The sequence below is a fragment of the Neopelma chrysocephalum genome, unplaced genomic scaffold (assembly GCF_003984885.1).
Source record: "Neopelma chrysocephalum unplaced genomic scaffold, ASM398488v2 Primary Assembly neopelma1_44, whole genome shotgun sequence".
In the NCBI taxonomy this organism is placed as follows: domain Eukaryota; kingdom Metazoa; phylum Chordata; class Aves; order Passeriformes; family Pipridae; genus Neopelma; species Neopelma chrysocephalum.
Genome location: NW_020897703.1, coordinates 2,625,177 through 2,648,162, shown reverse-complemented (window position 1 = coordinate 2,648,162; position 22,986 = coordinate 2,625,177). Strand labels below are relative to the sequence as shown.

Below are 22,986 nucleotides of genomic sequence, written 5' to 3'. Positions count from 1 at the left end.
CCCAGCCTTTGGCACACTGGATTCAGCTGCCTTTGACTCCCTATTCCAACTCTCTTGTATTCCCCAAGTGACAGTGAATCTCCAATGGCCCTGCACCATACAGCAATAAATTGGTCTTCCAAACATGAGTTTAAACACCAGGCACAGAGAATCAGACACTGTCCATCATCCCTACCAGCCCACTCAATAAATGCACAGACTTTAAGGAATGTCAAAGTGCCCTGGGGTCTTCCCAACTTGTTCCCCAAACCTACAGGCCATGTGGATTTGAATTATGTAGCAGGGTCCTGGATTAACAGACCTCCCAACTCTGACCTTAATGCAGAAAAGGAGCATTTAAGATCCTTCATCCCTCCCCACCTGCTCTCCTGAAGTCTTGTGCCTGGTGGCTCTGCCCCCTCCCCACCTTTGTGCCTGTGCAGAATGCAGTGGCAAAACAGCTCCCAGAACTTTGCTTTTCCAAACAGGATCACCAAGCCAAGCCCTAACCTTATCAATGGCCAGGAGACAATTCCTGTCCTTGGGATATAGCAAGCAAACAAAAAACCACAATCTATTTTAGGGAAAAAAGCTCAAAGGAGACTCCTGTCAGTTTGCCTGTGTCACTTGTTGATATTTTTCACCAACAGCACCATGGTTTCCACAGCACTGAAATGTCTCATCTTGATATGGAAAAAGCCACTTTGTTTGTATTCCTGTGGTTCATTTCACTGCACATCAGTTAATATTATACTGAATTCTTTTCATCCCAGGGAAAGAGTGCTGCATCCTGAAAACAAAACAGCTGACATCCCCTCAGCCAGATGCTTTGATATTGCTGAAGATTCCCTTTCCCCTCCTACCTTGTGAGGAAGAGCTGCTCTGTTTTATCCAGAGTACAGATGTCCCTCTCAGCCCAAGCCTGGCTCTGTAACTGTGTTCATGCTGTCCTCAGCAATAACTTTCTGGCAGAAAAATCTTCCCTAATTTCACCTGGAGAACACTTAGCTGGCTTCTTTTCCTGCAGCTACAAAACATGTTACAAGCTTCATAAACACCTTCTAATTAATTATGTCTATTGCTCAAATGGAAAACTAATTCTTGTTAATTTTCTGGCTCAAACACTGCCAGACACACCACACTGCATTTTTCAGAGGGTCTCCCAATTTTAGAGGATCTGAGAACTAAAACAATTTATACAAAGTCTTGCTCAGCGGGTTCAATTCTTCCCCTTCTCTGTGGATAATCCTCTACCTGGAAAACACTCCAGGTCTCACCTTCCCACACCTGTCTGGAGGACTTTCAGAAAAACCCTCAGCTCTGACCAACTGCATCAGAGCTGCCCCTTTGGCCAGGCCTTTAAACACAGACCTTAAAGTGGCAGCAATTCCATAGCCCACAGCCCTCGGCCCCCGCCCTGCATCCTGCCCATGGGAGGAGGGTGAAGGAGGGGACATGATGACCTTCATGTCTGGGCAGAGCAGTGCCATGAAATGTGCAACCCTGTTTTTAGACAATCTGAACGCCAGGCAAGTCCCCAAGAACATCTGGGATAAGCAGGGTTCCAGCACACGCACACTGGAACCACCATGGCTGCTTGTGGTGAGCTGCAGGACATTATCCTGGGGAAAGAAATCCAGGCCCAGTGTGTGCATGAAGGAATGTGCTGTGCCTACCCCGATGGGAGCCCTGGTGATGTCCGGGGCCTTATTTGACCCGACTCTGCTCTGACTCCCCAGCAGCACCTGTGGGAGGTGCTGAGCCCCCTCCTGCGCCGCACTGGCCTTGTGGCACCAAACCCTGCAGATGCATTGTGTGCAGCGTGGAGCGAAAGGAAGAGCAGGCAAATTGCCCTGTATTATTGTTGTTTATTACCCTCTTGCATTAAATTCACAAATTTAATTGTTTTAAATTTCATTTCAGCTTTGATTCACTCGGCAGCTCCTTGCCAGGCCACACTGAAGGGAGGATACCCAAAGGGCTGGACAGGCTTGGGTCAACCTCCCCATCCCCAGGATCCCAAGAAGAAGCCGGTGATACTTCTCTTACCTTGTGAAAAACTTGATTTGCTTTTAAGATCTTAATAAGGCTTCAGCTCTTAGGAGATTTTCCCCTGTTTATTTGTTCTCTTATGGAAAAGGAACAAGATTTATTATCACAATGAGGAATAAAGGGATAGGAAAATATTTGGTATTTCTATGAGGATCTTTTTTAAACCTAGAGAGCCCAGACCTTAAATTAATGAAGAACATAATTCTCTTGGCTTACAAGCAGCAAGGCATGGATAAAATCTCCTTGTAGGGAAGGGGGTTAGCCACAAATTAAGGATGTCTCAGCTGATTGCACAGCTGTGTGTTAGAGCTGTGCCTCAAGGTCTTGGCTGGGACTGGGGCTGGGACTGGGGCTATCCCTACCTGCTCCCTGGCAGCTCTGGAAAAATCAGTGCTTATGTGAAAAAAGAGCCCAGATGAATGAGACCCCCAGAGGATCAACCAGAGAGGGAGATGGAAATCTCTGCAGCTGTGACTATTTCTGGGTAACTGCATCTGCGCCCGTGCAATTGCCGGATCCTTGCAATTGTAGCCGGCATGTCGGCTGGTTATTGTCGTGCTCAAGCACACAAAAGGCTGGGGGAGAAATAAGGGCAGGCAGGGGCATGCTCAAGGGCAGGGGAGGAAGCCTGCAGAGGAGAGCGCCCTTGACTTTGAAATCCTGCCTTGCCCCTTAGCTCATCCGGCCATAAATCCTTCCTGATGGAATGATTGATGTGCAGTGCGTGTGGAGCTGGGAGCCCAGGCTGAGAGTAAAGCCCCAGCACTGGGATCTTCCAGAAACAATAAAAACAAGTCCTTCTTACATAATGTCACCTTTTAACTAAGGAAGATGGATTTTGGGGCTGATGAATTAATTGAAATTTAGAAGTCACCTGAGAATCCGTGGCAGAGGACCCTGAGATCTCCCATTCCCCATGCAGGGTCCAGAGGCTCCCCCATTGCTTCCCGGCTCATCTTCCCTCTTTACTTGCTGACAAAGCAACACCACCAGCATATCACTGTCTCCTGTTCATCTGTAACTGCACAGCCATTGATCTCTCGTTGCCTGATGGCCTTAAACAGCCTGAACACATCAACTCGCCCTGGTGGCACCACACAGTGCTGCTGCCTCTTGGCCCAGGGGGTTCCCCAGGTGCCTGCACAAAAGCATGAGATGATGATTTTGGTGTTTTGGGCACAGCCGGTTCCCGATGGGATGCTGCCAGTCCTGTCAGATTTACTGCACTCCTGGCTTTTGCCATTGAAATTTGTCACCATCCCAATGCAGCAACTTGGAGAGAGGGCTCGGGGGGATTTCTCTTCTCCTTACCAGAAATGTGTATTTTTGGGCATAGAGAGGGACAGAGGGCTCAGTCTTCAGCGCTTTTTGGAGAGCATCAGATGTGCAGACTGAGGTTAAACACCTCAGACCGTCCTGCAATAGCTGAGCACCTCCACACACTTCAACCTTCAGCTTCAGCCCCTGCATTTCGGGTTCCCAGGAGTCTCCTACCTCCTGTCTCCTCTGGTGGGTACAGAGTCAGAGAGGGAAGGTGAGTCCATGGAAGGAAACCACCACTGATTCTGCCTGGGTTTGTGGGTGATGTTCTTTTAGGGCATTTTGCAGTGCTGTGACAGAATGGTTGTGCCTCCTTTAGCCCAGCACTTCATTATCCAGCGCTCCTGGGTGTCCAAGAGAACACGATCCCCTGCTGATCGATTAAAATTTCTGGAATTAAAAAGAGGAAGAGAAACGTGAGCACGGATTGATCTTATTTCACCTTTCCTCGCGTGCACAGGCTGGAGGATATATGATGATATAGTAGATGATATTATTATATCTGCTGACATAAGGAAAAATAATCCAGTGGTGTTGGGAAGCTGCTGTAGTAAAATTAAATAACTCTTGGGGACATACGTGGTCAAACCAGACTTGGGTCTGGCTGATGCCTGATGGGCTTTTCTGAAATGCAAACAAATCTGTGGCGATTAAATGAGATCCAAGACCATCTTAATTCAGAGTTTAAGCTCTTTCTTCTTGGGATCCCAGCTAGGCACGTGATAGGAACATTCATTGTAAGACAAGGAGAAATAAAGGGGAAGGGAGCAATATTTTAGGTTCTTCTCTCCTTCCTCCAAAAGTCCCTGCACCAAGAGACAGCCGGGTCCATCATCCCCTGCCCATTTTCCATTGCAGTTCTCAGGATCACAGCCCTGTGTCCCAAAAGCCAAGTGGGAACAAACCTGGAAGTGTAGTGATTCAGGGGGCTGGAAAGGGGGAATTTTTGGTTCTGGCCATGACGTGCTGGCCAGGGATGGTCTGTGTCTGGTGGCGCGAGGGCTGGAGGCTGCAAATGCTGTGCAATGTGGCATCAAGGAGGGTGCAGGGGGGCACAGAAGGGTGCAAGAGGGTGCAGCAGGGTGTGGGAGGGTGTGTGAGGATGCAGGAAGGTGAGGGAGCATGGGGAAGGGTGTGGGAGGATACAAGAGGGTGCATGAGGACCCTCTTGGAGGGTGTGGGAGGATGTGGGAAGGTGCAGGGTGTGCACGAGGACGCAGTGGGATGGAGGAGGGCACTTGGGGATGTAAGAGGGTACAGGAAGGTGCAGCAGAGAACAGAAAGGTACAGGAAGGTGCTTCAGGATGCAGAAGGGTACTGCAGGGGAGAATGCAGGGGAGTGCAGGAGAATGCAGGAGGAATGTGCAGCAGGGTACAGGAGGGTGCAGGAACACGCAGGAGGAAGATGCAGGAGGAAGGTGAAGGTGGATGGTTCAAAGAGGATGCAGAAGGGTGCAGGAAGATGCAGGAGGGTGCAGGTGTTTGCAGAGGGGTGCGAGAAGATGCAGGAGGAAGGTGCAGGAGGGTACAGCAGGATGCAGGACAAAGATGCAGGAGGGCGGCCCCAGAAGGATGCAGGAGGGCGCAGCAGCCCGTCCCTGAGCCGCCGGCGGGGGCCGGGCCGTGCGGGCAGGGCGGCGGGGGCGGTGCGGAGCCCGGCCCGGCCCCGCTGCGGGGGAGGGCCCGCCCGGGCCGGCCCGCCCTGCCCGGCTCTCCGGCGGCGCCGATGGGGCTGCGGGCCTGGCTGCGATCGCTCGGCGGCTGCTGCGGCTGCTGCGGCGGGGAGGCGGCGCCGCCCGAGAAGGAGCCCCTGCTAAGGTGAGACCCCGGCCCGGCCCCGCGGCGGGGGATGCGCCCACCCCGGTCCCCCGCTCCCCAGTCTGGCGTGAGCCCCGCTGTGCCCAGACCCGCTCCCAGCGCTGTCACTGGGGCTGGACATCCCCTGCCGGGGCGCTCAGGGCGCCTGAGGGATCTTCCCCCGGCGGGAACGAGCAGCTTCCCGTGCCCTTTCCGCCTGGGTTGGCTGCCGCAGGGGCTGAGTTCCTCCTGCCAGCCCACGGCGCGATGCCCCCCGGGATGCTGAGGCACCCGGCGAGGGGTGTTCTACGGGGAAGGTTTAGGGAGTGAATCGAGAGCGGCATCTCTTCGGTGTTCCCCGTGATGCCCGTCCACAGGGACGGTCCAGCGCTTGTCTTTCCATGGTGGGATTTCAATAGAGGAGGATGAGGCACTGAACAAAAAGGGATCAGGTCCCATCGTTAGGCAGCTCTGTGCTTTGTAGAGCTCAGTTCCCGGGTCGGGATCGTAGAATCATGGAATGATTTGAGTTCGAAGGGACCTAGAAGATGATCTTGTTCCATCCCTGTGTCACCAGGTTGCTCCAAGCCCTGTCCAACCTGGCCTTGGACACTTCCAGGCATGGGGCAGCCACAGCTTCTCTGGGCAACCTGTGCCAGGGCCTCACCACCTTCACACAGGGAGGAGTTTCTTCCAAGCATCTGAGCTAAATCTCTCCTCTTTTAGTTTAAAACCGTTCCCCCTTGTCCTATCACTATCTGCCCGTGTAAATTGTCACTCACCCTCTTTTTTACAAGCCCCCTTAAGAAGTGGAAGGGGCTCCAAAGTCTCCCTGGAGCTTTTTCTTCTCCAGGTTGAACAACCCCAGCTCTCAGCCTGTCTCCATCCAGGGATGCTGGAGAGGAGATGAGGATGCAGAGCCGGAGCCGGCTGTATGTGAGAGCTGCCCGTGCTGATCTCCAGGGAGCAGATCTTTCTCCCGCTGTCGGTCGCATCTGCTTTGTGCACAGAGACGCTGACGTTGGGGGGTTGTATGAAAAGATAAAGCCCCGAGTCGTGGAGAAGAGCCGTGAGCTGTGGAAGAATGTGAGGAGAGTCTGCATGTTGCAAAACACCCATGCAGTAGGTTTGTGGCACCTCTCCCTCCCTCCCCAGCTCCCAGGCATGGTCTCAGCACCACCAGTGGGTATCCCAGCCCGGGGAGGGGGCAGGGACCGTGCCCTCCCTGCGTCATCGGTGCGACAGAAGCATTTCAAGGGGAGTGTGGGATGCTCCCGGTGTGCCCTACATAGGTGTCAGGTAACAGCAGAGCTGGTGACAGGGCTTGAAACGTCCTGATTTCGCGCTGTTAAAGCAGTTACCTAAATAATAACCAGATAATCCCGAGCATGAGGTCTCCAGCCCAGGAAATTGGCATTAAGCTACCGGGAGCTGAGCACACGTGTGGAGAAGCTCCTTCCTGGGGCCACAGTGGCTGTCCCTCACCTGGCTCCTTTCTTTAGTAACACGCCTTCCACTGGCGATCCAATTAATGCTGGCTATAAGTAGGAAAGCCTCTATAAATTCTGGGAATTCTAAAGGCACCTGCTCCTGTACAAGTGTGCCGGCATAATTACTCTAACAGCCTAATCACTGACTTGTCCCTCCTCGGGAGGCTTTTGGGTTTTATTTCATAGCAGGCATCTTGCAATAGCTTCCTGGCTCTATTTTTATTTTTACTTCAACTTTGTTTAAAATGAATGACTTGCTTGAGATTTCAGATCTTTTAGCTGAGTTTTAGGTTTTGGGACCTGATGTCATGGGTGTTGCAAAGCATCCAGGCTGCCTGGCTGTCTCTCAATGCACAAAGGTGGGGTCTGGCTTGGATGGTGTACTCAGGATGAAAATAAACTAAATATTTGGGCTCTGAATTCCAAAACAAATCGAATGTGGACTGAAAGTCCCCTGGAGTAGAAATCGGAGAAGAAATCAGAAGAATCTGATGAAGCATTAGTGCTCACCATTTTCTGGATAAAATCCAGAGTGCGAAATGGTCTCAGTCCCTTGTGGTCCCACAGAGATTCCTGTAACCTGCAAAGCAGCTGCCATTCATGTGTTCCTTTTTTCTCTTCCCATTTCTTGTTTTCAATGTTGTTTGGAAGAACTGTTGGCAGAGCTCTCCATGCCTGTATGGACTTGCAGACTCCTGGGCACTGCCTGCATTCCTTACAGACTGCTGGACGCTCCATGCTGTGATTTGGAAATCAAGATGCACTGGGAAGCTGTGAGGGAGGGAGTGGCTCGGAGAAGCTCAGGTGTGGGAGTGTTATTTCCAAATACTGGTGCTTTAAGTAATTCATATGTTAAAAGTACTGGTAAATCCCTGAGTGGGAAAAAGCCTGTTGAAGGCAGGATGGGGCTGAACTCATGCTCATGGCACAGCTGGCTCCTGAGTGATCCCTTCCAGGCTGGGATCCTGTCTGCTCCACAACTGAGAAGTGGTTTGAGCGAAGCCGTGCTGGCTCCGGTGTAGGAACGGCTGAGCTGTGCCACCCCCACCCTCCAAGTTACCTTTGTTTGCTTGTCTTTAATGAGAGATTATAAGAGATTATCTTTTCCCTTATTACCTGTTGCTCAGGTTTTTGGTTTGTTGAAAGTCTAATTAACCTTCCTGGTTCAGGAATGCTGATGGGAATTATTTTTTTCTATTTCATCTATGTGCTGGAGCTCCTTTTAGCATCTTTCTATGGCTTGGCGCCACAGTGCTCACAGAGTTATCTGAGGTTTCACTGGATGGGTTCCTTGCGAAAGGAATGGGATTTGGGTAGCAAACAAACAGTGGGTTGTTCTAACAAGAAGTGAGCAGAGATTGCCACAGGGTGGCTGAATAGACTGTTGGGTAAGGCCAAAAATAGTTCTCCACTTATATTGTCCTGCTCAAGTGCCTGGACGTCCTGATTAGACACTTTATGGAAATCCCCTGCTAAAAGTTCTCCTGGCAGAAGTTAGTATCCCTGTTAAAAAAATGCACATCCCAATAGCAACATTAATCCATAAAACACAGAACTGCCCTCCGTGCAGAGAAAAGCTCCCTGCCTTCCCAAGGAACAACCTTCCCAGAAGATAACACTCTGCTTTGCTGACTGCAAAGCAAATAAGGCTCACACACAAATCGGCTGAGGATGTTTCCATCCCCAAATAAAGATGGGGCTAAATGCCCTTTCTGTGCCTTGGCTGCCCTTGTGCAGCTCAGCACATCGCTGTACCTCTGAGGCAGGAGCTGCTGGGGTGGAGGCCACCTGCAGGGGTTGCCTGCTTGGTTTGGTAGGGTTTGTGCTGCTGGGGAGAAAGTAGAGCTGCAGGGTCCCACAGAAACGTGGTTGTGGATGTGGGACCTCTGGAGAGAATCCAGTCCCACCCCTGCTCAAGCAGGGTCAGCTGGAGCAGGTTCATCATCACAGAATGATTTGGTTTGTGAGGGACCTTAAAGATCATCCAGTTTCAACGCTCTGCCGTGGGAAGGGATGCCACCCACAAGGTGGGAAGGCAGAAGGCTGTGGTAGCAATGGGAAGATGCCACCTTTCATCCTAGCAGATGGATGCTCCCAGTTCTTCCAGCCTAGCTTCTCAAATAATATCCAGTGTCTTTACCAAATTCCTGTGTCTCATGTCTCTCACGGCAGCACTGCCTGGTATAAACTGTGGCTTGTGTGGTCAGGATGTTTGCTAAGGTAAAAAACTCTGCCTGTCTTCCCATTCCCCAGTGCTCTTCCTCCTCCCCTCTCCCAGGCAGGACTCTGGGCTGTGGGAAGGGGCTGCCACAGCAGTGGGCACTTTTCCCCGGGAGGGTACAATGAGTCAGCGTGGTGCTAATGCTGCCTGGCCTCTACCCCTCTCTGCAGCAACAACAACCCCTACACATCCTTTGGAGCCACGCTGGCGCGGGATGAGGAGCAGAACCTGTGGAGCACCCCCCACGACGTGACCCACACGGAGGCAGATGACGACCGGGTGCTGTACAACATGATCGTGGTCAGGAACCAGCTGGACAAGGACTCGGAGGTGAGGCAGCGCCGGTCTGAGCGCCCAGTCTCACCATGGACTGGCCTCAGAGCTTCCATCACCCTTTGGGCTTGGTGCTTCCACTACACCCTTTAGCAGTGCCTCTGTTTAAGCACCCACTAATCACAGAATCATAGAACAGTTTGGGTTGGAAGGGACCTACCTTAAAGCCCATCTCATTCCACCCCCTGCCACCTTCCACTATCCCAGGTTGCTCCAAGCCCCGTCCAACCTGGCCTTGACACTTCCAGGGATGGGGCAGCCACAGCTTCTCTGGGCAACCTGTGCCAGAGCCTCACCACCCTCACCGGGAAGAATTTCTTGCTAATATCTAATCTAAACCTACTCGCTTTAGCTTGAATCCATTCCCCCTTGTCCTGTCACTCCAGGCTCTTGTACATAGTCTCTCTCCATCTTTCCTGTGGGTTCCTTTCAGGTACTGGGAGACCACAATTAGGTCACCCCAGAGCCTTCTCTCCTCCAGGCTGAACAATCCCAGTTCTCTCAGCCTGTTCTCCTAGCAGAGGTGCTCCATCCCTCTGATGAACTTGATGGCCTCCTCTGGACTCGTTCCAACAGGTCAATGTCCTTCCTTCAATTAAGCTGTTGTAAAGACCCCAAAGTCCCCCACGTAGGTATCAGGTCCTCGCATCTGTTCCATCGCCCTCTAGATTTTGTCCTGGTGTGGATGGATCTGTGACCCTCTCATCCCTGGGAAGCTCGGGTGTGTCTCTGGCAGCTGAGCCAGGAAGAGCCACCCTGAGCTGTGATGCTTTTCTCACCTCCATGGAACCCTGAGGTTCATCTCCCTCTGTTTTGAGAATCTCTGTGTTCTCCTTGTTTCGGCTACTTTCAGTGCTCTCCCAGGGCATTATCCCATTGAGCATATATTGCCTCCAGAATCTTTTGTCCCCCCACTCCAGATCCCCTTCACTGGATATCTATTTCTGTACATCTTTGACCAACCACAACCAAGGATTATATGCCTTCCATGAAGGAGTAAGGAAACACAGCAGCTGACACTTGAAAACCTAGGAAGTCTTAAAACCAGTGGTGGGCTGGCTACATCCGGGGATGTGGGAAAGGACACAAGGTAGGCTTGAGATGGAGATCAAGGACAAACGGACTTCTTAGGGAAGGAAACTAGGAGGAAGAATAGAAGAGAGAAAAAGGAGAAGATAGTGGGAGGGAATGGGAAGAACATGAGGAAGATGTTTTACAGTGGACAGGAAGCATTTGTTGCACATGTCTCAGAGAGCAGGGAGATCTCCAGGGGGGTTTCCCAGGCATTTGTTGTTGCTAGAACATGGACGGGAATGATGCCCTGCAAGGACCTCAAACTCCCCCCACCCCCAAAAGTGTTCTGGAAGCGCTGGGACCCCCAGCCCAATTTCCCAGTTTCCCAGGCTGCTTGTTTTGTCCGATATCCCCCCTGGTTTGTCCTTTCCATGGCCAGGCTGGCGTTATCCCTGCCTGCAGTGGCATTTGCCCAGCAGTGGCAGTGCCCGTAGCTGTGCCGTCACTCCGGCAGCGTGTCAAGTTCAATCCTTCTCCAGTGGGTTGTACGGCAATTATTGGGAAGCAGGGAACTGGCACAGCTCTTACTGTGGAAGGGAGAAATCATCGCTGTTACATAAAGGCTGTTTTGCAGCCCTGATTTCCTTCGCTAAGGCCCTTCAGCGCAAAGGAGATTTCAGTGGCCTGATTAGGAGCAGGCTGTGGTGAACAGTGACACATTTTTCCCCTCTCTGCTCTGACTCCAGAATGTTTGCAGGAAAGCCTGGAGGCTTCACATTTAATTTCAACACAATCCCACTTAATCCAAGAGTCTGCAAGGGTGTAACTCTTCCTCCTGTGACAGTCTCCTTGAACCAAAAGCTAGTTCAGCTTTCACAGGAAGCTTTAGACTCCAGAGAGATCAAAATTACAATTTTTAAAAGTTAAATGAGATAATGCAATCCTTGTATACAGTTGGCCAGAATCCCCATTCAAACAGCTTTTCAGCTTGGTTTAGGGCTCATGATGAGGCAGGCCTCCTAAAAACTAATATTATCTATAAAAGAGTACATAAGTGGCCAGACTGCTAAAAAGCTGTCTCCTTGGGCATGTGTGTCAGCCTTGTTCTGGTTGCAGAGGAGAGCATCAGTTATGGGTGAGCAGGAGATTGTTCCTGTGCCTGCCTGTCCTAAACCCAATGTGCCTGCCTATCCTAAATCCAACCCTTTCTCCCCATCTTCAGTGTACCCATAGGGTTTTCAGTGACTCTGAGCATCCAATGAAAAAGGAAAGCCCAAAACACACGGGGCTTCCTCTCCACAACAAATGTAGAATCACATACCCTGTATTTTTATGCAGTGCAATGAATAAAAAGCCTGAGGAGTGCAACATCAGGTCACCTTTGAGGAAAGCCAACTCACAGTACACTTGATTTGAGTTATGGCACCGTGCCCTTTGCAGCTCAGGGTTGCTGCTGCTCTACTGCTTCCTTTTACAGCTGGGAAACTGAGGCACCACACAGAAGCCCAGCAAGCTGTTGCAGATTCCAGCTGCAGCTCTTTCGGGGTGGCAGGACAGGGAGGGACTTGGCTGGCAAAGCCAACATTCCTGTGTTCAGCCCCGGGTGCCAAAATCTCTCCTTACTCCAGCAAGCATTTTAAAACTAGGCCAGATTGCAGTGCCCTCCCCTCCTAATGAGACTTCAGCCCTGAGAGAGAAAAAAAGTCTAATTGCAGAACAGCTCTGGGCTGCAAAAGCCATAATCTGCTTTGGGGGCTGCCCTGTTCCCAAAGTCCCCAGGGAGAGTACGTGGATGCTGCAGGACAGGAGACGGAGGAACCGTTTCTTTGTGCAGTGCACAAGTGTTACAAAACCACAGGTCTTTTTTTCCTGTGGTTATAATTGACTGAAAGGAGAACTACTCCCTGTATTTCTGCTTTTTCATTTAGCAGAGAAATTTTGGTGTGCAGTGCACTCACTGTATGCTTTGCCATTCCCCCACCTTTATCTCAGGGATTTCCTAGCACAGGACTTTGGAAGGATCCCAAAGAGCAGGTTGCCCTACATTGTGTGTGCTTTATCTGCATGGCACCACCCTGGCAGCACTGGTGTCCTCCTTCAGGATGGACCAACACCCCATCTGTGCGGAGCTGTTTCTTCCCCCTGCCCCTTTTGACAGTCCTGCTCCAGGAAATTTTGGCAGCTTCAGCTCAAATACAGTGTGACTTTGGAGACCAGAGCTGTCATCAAAGCTTTTGAAGGCTGGGGTCAGTGTTTTCAAATACAGGAAAAATGTTTTTTTTTTCCCCCTCCTGCTCTGCAGCATTGTTGAACCTGTTGCGGTATAAAGTAAATCCTAAATCTGGAGGTGAAATGAGCAGCAAGAGCCACATTGGGGTCATTGCTGGGTTTATGTGATGTGGCACATAGCCCTCCCCCTGAGGGCCAGTTTGTGGTGGCCCTGGTGCCTCCATGTCCTCTGGTGGAGTATGTGGAGTTACCTGGGCAGAGAGGCTTCAGAGAAGGAGCCACAGTCAGAACAGCTGTGCCACAGGTCTGCGAGCAGAAGCTAAAGGTGGGATCTTGCATTATGACTGAGGAAAAAACCCTGTTCTTACAGCTTGCTGTAAATGCAGTGTTTCTCTCTTCTTTTGGCTTATTCCCTTGAGGAAGGTGGGATCATAAACCCCACCAGCAAAGGCAATTCCTCAGCCTGTATCCCTGCCAGGGGCCTGGCTAGCAGAGCAACACTGGCATGATCCTCCTGAAAAGCCCATTAATGAGCTGACAAGGCCTATTTTTCTTCTTCCTCCTGCTCTCTGACAGGATTATTCTTTTTTAAACAGGTTGCAGAGAAGGTCAGTATTGTGACAAGCTGTAGCTGGGGCATAGAGAGGTGATGGGATTTATCCAGGGCCGGGGATGCTGGCTGGGGAGCCCAGAACCAACCCTCTTAATGCCTGCATGCCTCTCTTAAAATGAATCCAATTTAAGCTTATGCTAAGCTGAGATGTTGGTCGATGGATCTGTAGTTTGTATTTGGTCAACTATTTCCAGTGGAACCAGAGCAGAAGCATCCCTGGATGTGGTGTGCTACCTGCCTGCACTGGTATTTTGCAGTCTTTCCCTGGTAACTCTGTTTTGGCCTCATTTCCAAAATAACTCTTGAACAGAACCCCAATTACTTTTAAGGGAATAAAGGGAACGGCTTCAGTAGAGGATTGCTTTGGCAACATGAAGAAAGCTCCCTCCTAATTAGTAAATTTTCATGTGATCAGGGATGAAAAGTTGGACAGTCCTGCCTGTTCTCTTGGCACATTTTTTTCCAGAGCTCTGAGTTATGTACCAGCCTGGCTCATTTCATGCCATTTGGCATTTGCGGATTTAGTGTTTTCCAGGTAAACATTTGAAGGGCTGAGCACTTAGGGAAGAGAGGCAGTGGGGTTTCCCTGCTGCTCCTGGGATATTCTTGACTCATGCACACAGGGTTTTCTCAAGCCCCCACTGGTATATGTTGTGCCCAGCTCTGTGGGTTTAAAAGGGCAAAACTGGTTGCAAAAAACAAGGCTGGGAACTGTAACCTGCGTTGGTCTCCTGTGGTTAATTCAGATTTTGGCAAAAGGAAGGGCTGCTTTTGAATGCATCGCTGGGCTGGCCCAGACCCGTGGAAACCCCAGGAGGTTTGGTGCAGACCAGTCTCCTGCTCTGCTCTCCCAGTCCTGTGTGTGAGAAGCCTCCTCACCACTGCAGAAACTACACTAACCTTTCCAAGGAGCTGTGGGAGAGGAGTTTGGTGTGGAGCCCCAGCCTGCCCTGTGGTGCTGAGCAGCCTCAGCCTCGTGATGCCACCTGGCCCCTCCAAAATGCTCCCTCCACAATCACATCCTGGTGGCTCACAGGATGTGTGTGGGGAACACCCTCCACAAAGCCTCTGATGTTGCCCATGCCTATGCACGGGTGGAACAAGCTCTGCTCTTCCTCTGCTGTGTAGTTCAAAGGAGATGCTTTTTAGGATAATTTTGGGAATGGAATGATGGTTTTAAGTTTATTTCCTCATTAAAGCCACACAGAGGACAGTCCACAGCAGTCAGGGTGTCTCTGCTACAAGGAATTGCCTGGGAAAAGCCAGCATCCTCCTCCCAGCTTTCTCTGTAGAAATACAAATACATTCAGCTCCATACTCAGGCAAAAGAAATCCCACTGGAACAAGGGGTCCCTCCCAGGCACCACCATTAAGCATCATTTTCTGTAGTGAAGCTGTTCCTTTGCACACTTCCCAAATTCTTCATCAACAGGACACTGTTAGAGCTCCCCTGGGACTGAATATGCATCGTATTCACTTCCATAACACAACACAGTGACTGCAGCGTACAAGAAAGCCATAACCCAGATTCCCTTAAAACAAAAATAGACAAGGGAAAACACACTGCAGTTAATCCAGAGAAAATCAGGAGCGGCTTCCCTGCATGCTAAGCACTGCTGCCGTGCTTAGGGAAGAGTCTGGCTCGCTACCGTGGGGCTAAATCCCTGCAGCCCTGAAAGCTGCTGCCAGCAGGCCGCATTCTGGGGAGAGGAGCATCCTTCCCACCTCCCCCCAGCTCACTAATTCCACAGTGTGAGCACGACTGGGATCACAGTGGCTGTCTGGATCGATTGTCTGCATTAAAGCACTTGTTTATCTCCGTGGGAGGGCAGAGACACGCAGTTTATTTCCCCACCAGCATGCCCAGACTGGCTCGCTCTCCTTTCTACTGGTACCGAGGGGTCATGGAGGGCTGAGACATTTCCAAGGAATCCCTGCCAGCAGGGACCAAGGCATCATGCAGCTTCTTAGTCCCTTTCTAAAATCTTGCAAGTTTTCAGTAAACTTCCCACAACGCTTTAACACAATAAACCCCCTCTTTTCTTTCCCACTGAGAGGAGCTCAGTTCCTAGCTACGAGCTGGGAGAGGAGAGTCTTGCCCCTGCCTCATGTCTCTGGTGAAGGGCTGAGGAGCCGTCCTTGTGCCTTGTGCTGGCACAGCCAGGTGCCCTCCTGTGCAAACAGGAAAGCATTTTTCAAGTGCCCCTGCAGCCCAGAGGGAAATGTGCTTCTGGCTGGTGGGGAGCAGCAGCACAAAGCTAAAGCTGAAGGGGATTTTGCTCTCTGGGAGTGAGTGGCTGCAGGCAGAGCTGGTTTCCCCTGCTCTCCTGACCTGAAGTCACCAGTGTCTTAACCCTGCTGGCTGCTTTTTCCAAAGTGTAATCTCCAAGGGCTTCCTGCAGCTATGGCTGATCATCAGGAAAACAGGCTACGTTTTTAATTCGCTGCAGTCGTGGTGTGTCAAGAAAAAAACACTAAGGAATCTCCAACTCTTTATGGAATCAACTCTTTGAGGCACCAGGTATCAGAAAACAGTGGGATTTCTAACCCACAGCTGACCTCTGTGGAAATTGTTTATCTGCTCTGAACCCAGAGTGTTGTGTAGGAAAATCTCAGGGTGGTGGCACAGATTAACACCTGTTTATTCTACAAGAGTCTGTCTAGGTAATCTGTTGCTGAGAAATGAGATTAATTAAGGTTGTTAGTGCAAGGAAATTACCAGGGTGATGCTGTGACCCGTTGTGGGACTGCTTCTAAAAATGCACCCTTTGCAGAGTGTGCACTGATTAAACTATGAAAAGTGCTCCTGGTTTTCTTGCAGAATGCATGCATTTCCAAAGGAATGCTTGCTGATAGAATCATGGAATCATGGAATCATTTAGGTTGGGAAAGCCATCTAAGATCATCAATTCCGACCATTAACCCAGCACTGCCAAGCCCACCACTAACCTTGTGCAGATGTGTTTAAATGTACTGGTGTGACTTTAATAAATAACCTCAAACCCTTCCCTCTTGGGCAGTGTCCCATTAAACTGGAGGTCCAGTGCAAAGATCTCAGCTGTACAGTGAAGTGAGGTATTAACTGCAGCAACTGGCAGCCACTAAGGGTTATTATGTCAGATGACTCTAGTTCAGCCCTCAACCATCCACGTGCACCTCTGTTCTCTTTAAAAAAAGGTATCCCAATATTTAAAAAAAGTCTATTTTCTTGTTCTCTAGTACTTTCAAACACCTGCCTACGCAGTTCAATGCTAAGCAGAGGGCTGAGCAGTTTGCAGAAGCTCCTGTATGGGTGACCATACTGAGAGAAGTAACTTTTTTCTGAACTTCTGCTTTCCTGTGGCTGTAAGAAAATGTGTTGTGCCAGTTTAACTGCAAGAATATGAAAATAAGGTGTTTCAATGGTTTATAGAAGGTATTTATTAACACCTGATTGTGCCTTCTCAAGCAGTAAAGGCCAAATAAGGTATTTTCACAGGCTCAGGTTTTGATATCAGCTGGGGTGTCAAAGTTTAGGGTAAAGGGCTTTGGACCAAAGAGACTCAAGTCTCCCATTTGGAAATTCATGTTGTTCCCCAGCCTAGGAGAGCATTCCAATTTCCAGCACAGAGCTGGAATTGCATTCTCCATGTCTGACTGAGGAGACCACTTTGGTTGCCAGCAACACCTAAGCTAAATTCTGTCATTTCAGGGTGACTGGAAGCTGCTTTGAACAGAGATGTGGTGCCAGATATCAAGCTAAATATTCTGTGCTGGTCAGTGTAATTTTTTCCAGGGGCAACAAGAGCCTGGTTGTTGACCTTCATATCTCAATGCCTACATTAACAGTGCAATTCTGGCTCCATTCCTAAGAGCTGAAATTCCTTGAAAAGCATCAGATTGAAATGACTGAGTGTCTCTTATCCCTTTGCTTTGCAGGAATGGCAAAAGCTCAACTATGATATTTATACCTTACGGCAGACCCGAAAAGAAGTGAGGAACAGGTGGAAACACATTTTGGAGGATTTAGGTAAGCTAGGGGACAAAAGGATGTAATTTCTGTGCTACCAAATGAGGGGTCCCACCATGGCTGAGGATGGGAACAGCTCAACAAAATGAGGCTGATAAAGGAGAAATGGAGGAAAATAAAAGGAGGTTGGTGTGCAATGCCATCAGATATCCCACATGACATCTATGAGCCTGTGGGAGGCTCTCCAGGGCTCAGGCAGGGCTGGGAGGAGACAGGAACACCGTGTCTGCAGGCACGTCAAAGAGCCCGTGAACCACGATCACCTTCCAAGCCCATAATAGATGCACAGTCATCCATTTCATGCTTCCTTGTGGAAACTTTGCAGTGGGAGTTCACCCTGGGTTTTTCTAAACAAGATAGGCAGGAAGGAATGAATATTCCTTTCAGATGGGAACACAGATACATCTATTTTGCTTCCTTAGCCCGTAGCAGCTGATCGGAGCTAAACCACTCCCTTTGTTTGCTCCCAAGTGAATTTGAAATATTCTTTCAGCAAATGGGATAGCTCCACAGAGGCCCTCCTACTCCTGCTGTATCCAAGCTCACAGTGAGCTTCCCCCAGTGGTCCCATGGAGAAGGCAGTGGTGGTTGTGACATTGGGGTTTTCCCAAGTGCCTGGCACACAGCATGTGACACCTGGGATGTGCCATGCAGGCACAGCAGCTGGTGACTTGCATCATGCTGTGGAGGTGGTTGTTGGCTGATGAGAGGAGGATGTGTGACTGTTCAAGGACATCATCCCTGGGAGCCAGAGATGGGTATCAGGGCCGCTCCTGCCCCACCTGCCATTCTGGTGTCTGGGTGGGAGGAACATTATAAATCCATAACTAGGCATCAGGGTTCATCCTCACCCCGGTGCTCACATGGCCTGTACAGGCCAGACACGGGAGGGATCACCTGACATCCTTCCATCTGTCACCACACGTTGACAAAGGCTCTCCCACATCTCCCTGACATCTGCCATGGCTCTGGAGCTGTTTTGCAAAGGGTGGGGAAGCTCAAGGCCAGGGATCATTTGGGCATAGCAAAGCCAAACATGCAACCAGATGTGAAACCTGCTATCTTTTGTTATCTAGACCTCTGTGTTAATCATAAGACCACTGCAATTACCCTGTAAGTGTTTTCATGTGAGACACATCACCACCAGCCCCCTGGAGGTGAACAAGGAGTTGGTGGCAGCCATTACATTTAAAAATCCCTGTATTCATTCTCCTCTCCTTTCCTTTCCTGGATACCCTTCCTATAATCGACGCTGACTGCTACAGGAACAATTAGCTGTGCATTCATTACTGCCACAGGTTTTATCATTGTTACCCAACTACATATAGGTGTAGTCACTGGGATGCTCAGGAAGCCCTGAAAGCTCTGGCAGCATCAGGAACGTGGAAGAGCTGAATCAACACCCTGGGTGTGCATGTCCATACACTTTTTCTCAGGAAAACTAGTAATGAACTCTCTCTCTGAATGCTTTTGTGATTTTTTTCCTCCCCACCAGCAAGTACATACCTGCCCCAAGTGCAGACACAGAGCCTGCCAGGGAGAAACACTAGTTTGTTTCAGCAAGTAGGGAATACAGCCATTCAAGATAGAGGGGGAATAAGGAACCTTGCAAGAGCCTGGGGGCCTCTGGGATGACCCTGCTTGCATGTTTGACTTGTTTCTGTAACACATCTCTCTCCAGGTTTCCAGAAGGAAGCGGACTCCCTCTTGTCAGTGACCAAACTAAGCATCATCAGCGACTCTCAGAACATGAGCAAAGCCCGGGACATCTTGTTAAAGCTCTCGGAAGAGACAAACATCTTCCCGACCAGCTGGGAGCTTTCCGAGCGCTACCTCTTTGTGGTGGTGAGTACTGTAAGCATGCCTTTCCTCCCCATCATCCCCAGCTCTGCCAGTGAGCTCACATGAAGGGAAGCAAGTAGGTGAAATGCACCAGAGCATGCTCAGATATGTGGTGGCATCTGGGGTGATCCTGGCTGATGAGGCACTTGTAGCTTGGTGGTTCAGCTTCTTTGGAAATGTCAGTGTTATAGCACTATGAATTTCACACCTGCCTGTAAGTTCTTTTAATCCTGTGCTACTGGATGCTCTTGCATCCTGTTAACAAAGTGGGAAAAGATTAGACCTAATGCCTTGCTTAACCTGAGAGTGGCTGTGGAGAGAGGAAATGCTAAGCCATTAGAGAGTGTCCAAAGGAGGGCAACGGAGATGGTGGAGGGCCTTGAGGGGAAGCCGTGTGAGGAGCAGCTCAGGGCACTTGATCTGTTCAGCCTGGAGGAGGAGACTGAGGGGAGACCTCATCACACTCTACAACTTCCTCAGGAGGGGAAGAGGAGGGACAGGCACTGATCTCTTCTCTGTGGAGACCAGGGACAGGATGTGAGGGAACGGCCTGAAGTTGTATTAGGGCAGGTTTAGGTTGGATATTAGAAAAAGGTTCTTCCCCCAGAGGGTGGTTGTGCACTGAACAGGCACCCCATGGCAGTGGTCACAGCACCAAGCCTGACAGAGCTCAAGAAGTGTTTGGATGATACTCTCAGTACATGGTGTGACTCTTGGGGATGGTCTTGTGCAGGGCTGAGGGTTGGACTCGATGATCCTTCCAACTCAGCATATTCTGTGACCCTGATCAGGGAGCTGCCTGAAAGAGCCCATAGTGACCATAACCCCCCTTTCCTTTGGCAGGACCGGCTCATAGCTCTGGATGCTGCAGATGAGTTCTTCAAGATGGCCAGCACGGTGTATCCCAAGAGACCCGGTGGGGACAGAGCGGATGAGGGCCAGAAGGCCCCGCAGTGCATCTCTGTGGTGGTGCCCTGAAGGACGTGCCTCGCCGGCGTGAGATGGACAGCGGGACTGGGCCCCTCTGCCGAGGGGTCAGCACGAGCAGTGCCGCTCCTTGTTCTCCTGCACAGAAGCAAACGGGGCGGCTGGAGCCAAGCACGGAGGGCAGCGAGCTGTGCCCCACTGGGAGGGCACGGAAAGGCGGGTGCTGGCCCCAAGGTCCTCCCAAGCAGATGGGAACATGAACTGCTGTAGAGTAGCCCCGGTGGGAGAGCAGTAGCCAAGTAGTGTATGTGATAGGCATGGGGGGGAATCTGCCACACATGGCCTTGCTACCATAACTGCAAAGGTTGGGATGCCTCTAGTTCCAAGCGCTGCAAGGATATCCGCTTTTCCACCTTCCACTGGGACCTGCCACTGCCCCCTCCCTCTACCCTTCTAGCCACAAGGACCAGGGAGAGAGGAAAAATACCTCAATCATCTGCAACTCTGTCCTCTTCCTCACCCCCAGCCCATGGCAGTCTCCTCGGGCAGGTCCCAGAGGATTTGGGAAAGAGGCAGGAGCAGCCCGCAGCCGGGAGAGGAGTAAATTCCAGGCAGCAAAGCCTTGGAGCAGTGTCACAGCTGGGTGTTACCCCAGCCATTAGTGCTTTGGGGGCCTTTGTGCCAGGGTGCTCAGCCTGACATCTTAAAAGAAGGTGGAGTTTAGGAAGGTGCCAAGGTCAGAGCTGCTGAGAATTTGGCTCCTGTAATATCCCCAGGTTAGCTGTCCAGCATCTCAATTAATTTCTGAAAGTTTTGGTCTTAATTGCCTGAAAAAGTCCCACCACAAAGCTGCATGTACTGTCAGTATAAAAATCCTCATTACCAGCAGGAATGATATAATGAACATCCTTTATATCTTGGGGTTTTGTCTGATAACAAGCAATAATTTTAAAACATCAGATTTGATAATTTAAAAACAAGCGGAAGTCCTTCGTTGATTAACACACATGCTGCTAATTGACCAGTTGAAAATGCTGGTTACACAGGATCTCCCAAAGTAGCAAACCAGAGCTTTTATTTGTTTATACCTACAGTGTTCAAAAGATATAAATATATATTTATGAATTTTTTCTGTTTGTCAGTCTTCCTGGGGAACATTTTTGTCAACTCAGAACACCAGAGAAAACTGAGTTTAATAAACAAAACATTACAAAACCAGCCTTTCTTACTCTCTCTGTAACCCTATTCAGGTAACAAATTTATCTTGACTGCTGATAGCAGAAGGGTTGGGGTATTTGCAGAGCCTCTGCAACCTGTTCTCCACACAATTTAAATTGCCTGTTGACTTACAAGAATTGGGTTGTTTGCCAGCCTAAGACCAAAGTCTTTGTAGGAGATGATGGGGATCAAATTTAATTTCAGTGGGATTTGGCATTTCCTACTGATTTCTTTTTCTTCTAACAGAAGTTCAGCTGCACTTTGGAAAACCTCCCATGTTTTTATAGAAAATAAACTCCGGTGCACAACAAATCCAGGGTTTGACTTGAAACAAATTGTTGCAGAACTGAGCAGTCTGAGGAACACTGAGCCAAAGTATGTGATGCCACCCAAAAGTCAGCCCTTGGCATGTTATCACTTTACAGTACTATGTGTTATTTGAAACCACCTGATGAGTTCCAAAATCTCAGGGGAAGAAGAGAGATCCTGTTACTGAGCTGCTTGTTTTGGTGATGGAGGTTGACACCACACAGCGCCTTTGCAGAGCCACCCCTCGCTGTCACTTGTAGCCGTAAGACCGGTTCTGATGTCAACAAAATGCATTTTGCTGAAGCTTAATAGGACAAACTGCCCCAAAGGGACAATAATCAGTATCTCTGAATGAGTTTAGCTACCGAAATAGGAGTTTCTGAGCGCGGCCACAGGGAGGAGTAGGAATTCGCAGCAGCATCGGATCGGGGCGGAGCCGCTCTCAGGGTGGAGTTACCAGGCTCAGGAACTTGTGCACCGGTTTGTGTACCGATCACAACAGGAACAGAAAAGGTCTGTCAGTCCCAGCACTCAGATAAAACTGGCGTAGGGTATCCTGAAAACACTGCAAACCAGCCTTTGGTTAAGTAGAAGGATGCAGAGCTACTGAAAATCTGCAACTTGAAAAACTCCAGAAACCAGCAGAAATTGTTTCCGTATAGGTCCCAGCTCAAGTTTGTCATTCTGTCCATCTTAGTAGGAAATGCCTTGTATTTCATGCGCTTGGGGTAGGAGACCAACAAACCATAAATCAGTTAGCAAAGTGCAGAGAGTAATTTGCCTTTTCTAAATTATATAGAAATTACCAGGGGGATGCACAACTTAAACTTTCATTTTGCTCAGATTTGGCTGTGTCTCAAGGACCAGCAGGAGAGGACCCTCCACCCAGGGACAGCACATGCTCACCATAAGGTTCAGGCACTACCCAGTCGCCCATTGGTCCTGGGCTGCCAGTCAGAGGCTCCCTGGTGATGCTGCATCACCGCCACGGTCCTGGGATTCATTTCCCAACACAGTAATTACCTTTTTTAAGGTAAGTTTGGGTTTCTGGGCACCCCGGAGGCCTCTTGAGCCTCCCACGTGGCCTCTGTCACACCTGGACACTTGCAGAGGCGTCTTGGGCATCCTACAGTTCCCAGGTGTCACTGGACACCTGCACGTGGGGAGGCAAATGCTGCCCACGCCCAGGGAACGTGCCAGCAGCTCCTGGGAAGTGGCGGCTGTAGGAGAGCCCAGCGAACACCAGATGCCACTGTTCCCTCAGCCGTGCTCCAGCGTGCTGAGGTACAATGCAGGGGAAATTTTCCCAACCTTTTCCTGCATGCATCGAGTCTCTCAAGCCTGCAAGAACTGGCTTTCTGTTAAAGGTTGGGGTTTAGACATTAAATAATTACTCTGCCACTTTCCAGAAGATAGTGGTGAGCCCGTCTCTCTTTCAAAGGTCCACAGGGCTGGGGCCAGGGCCTCTGCTCCTGCTGGGAAGTGCCACTTGGCCTGAGACTGGCTGCTGCAGGAATTAGCATGTTCACTAAGAATATTTATTTTTCTGAGTAGAGGGTGACTTTGGCATCCCTTCCATTGCCAGGAAGGGAATAATACCAAGGATTCTTTAAAATGAGCAATGTGAGAGGGT

General features: G+C 50.0%; 1 protein-coding gene and 2 long non-coding RNA genes across 4 annotated transcripts in view; 1 reads left to right on the top strand and 2 right to left on the bottom strand.

Annotated features, from left to right (window-relative positions):
• Positions 1-589: 589 nt before the first annotated feature.
• LOC113965130 lies at positions 590-3,365 on the bottom strand. The gene is made up of 3 exons (XR_003533454.1): positions 2,906-3,365; positions 2,029-2,107; positions 590-1,006 (listed from the first exon to the last, which is right to left on the bottom strand). It is a non-coding gene; the product is annotated as an uncharacterized LOC113965130 (long non-coding RNA).
• Positions 3,366-3,372: 7 nt separating this feature from the next.
• Positions 3,373-22,986, bottom strand: part of LOC113965129 — a 172,934-nt gene continuing 153,320 nt past the window's right edge. For both annotated transcript variants that reach the window (XR_003533453.1, XR_003533452.1), the window contains exon 7: positions 3,373-3,741. This is a non-coding gene — a long non-coding RNA (uncharacterized LOC113965129). The remainder of the gene's footprint in view (positions 3,742-22,986) is intronic.
• Positions 5,067-21,036, top strand: MREG (melanoregulin). The gene is made up of 5 exons (XM_027678055.1): positions 5,067-5,169; positions 9,030-9,189; positions 16,967-17,057; positions 18,739-18,902; positions 19,743-21,036. Exons 1-5 carry the CDS (start codon positions 5,078-5,080, stop codon positions 19,875-19,877), a joined length of 642 nt encoding a protein of 213 aa, XP_027533856.1. The 5' UTR covers positions 5,067-5,077; the 3' UTR covers positions 19,878-21,036.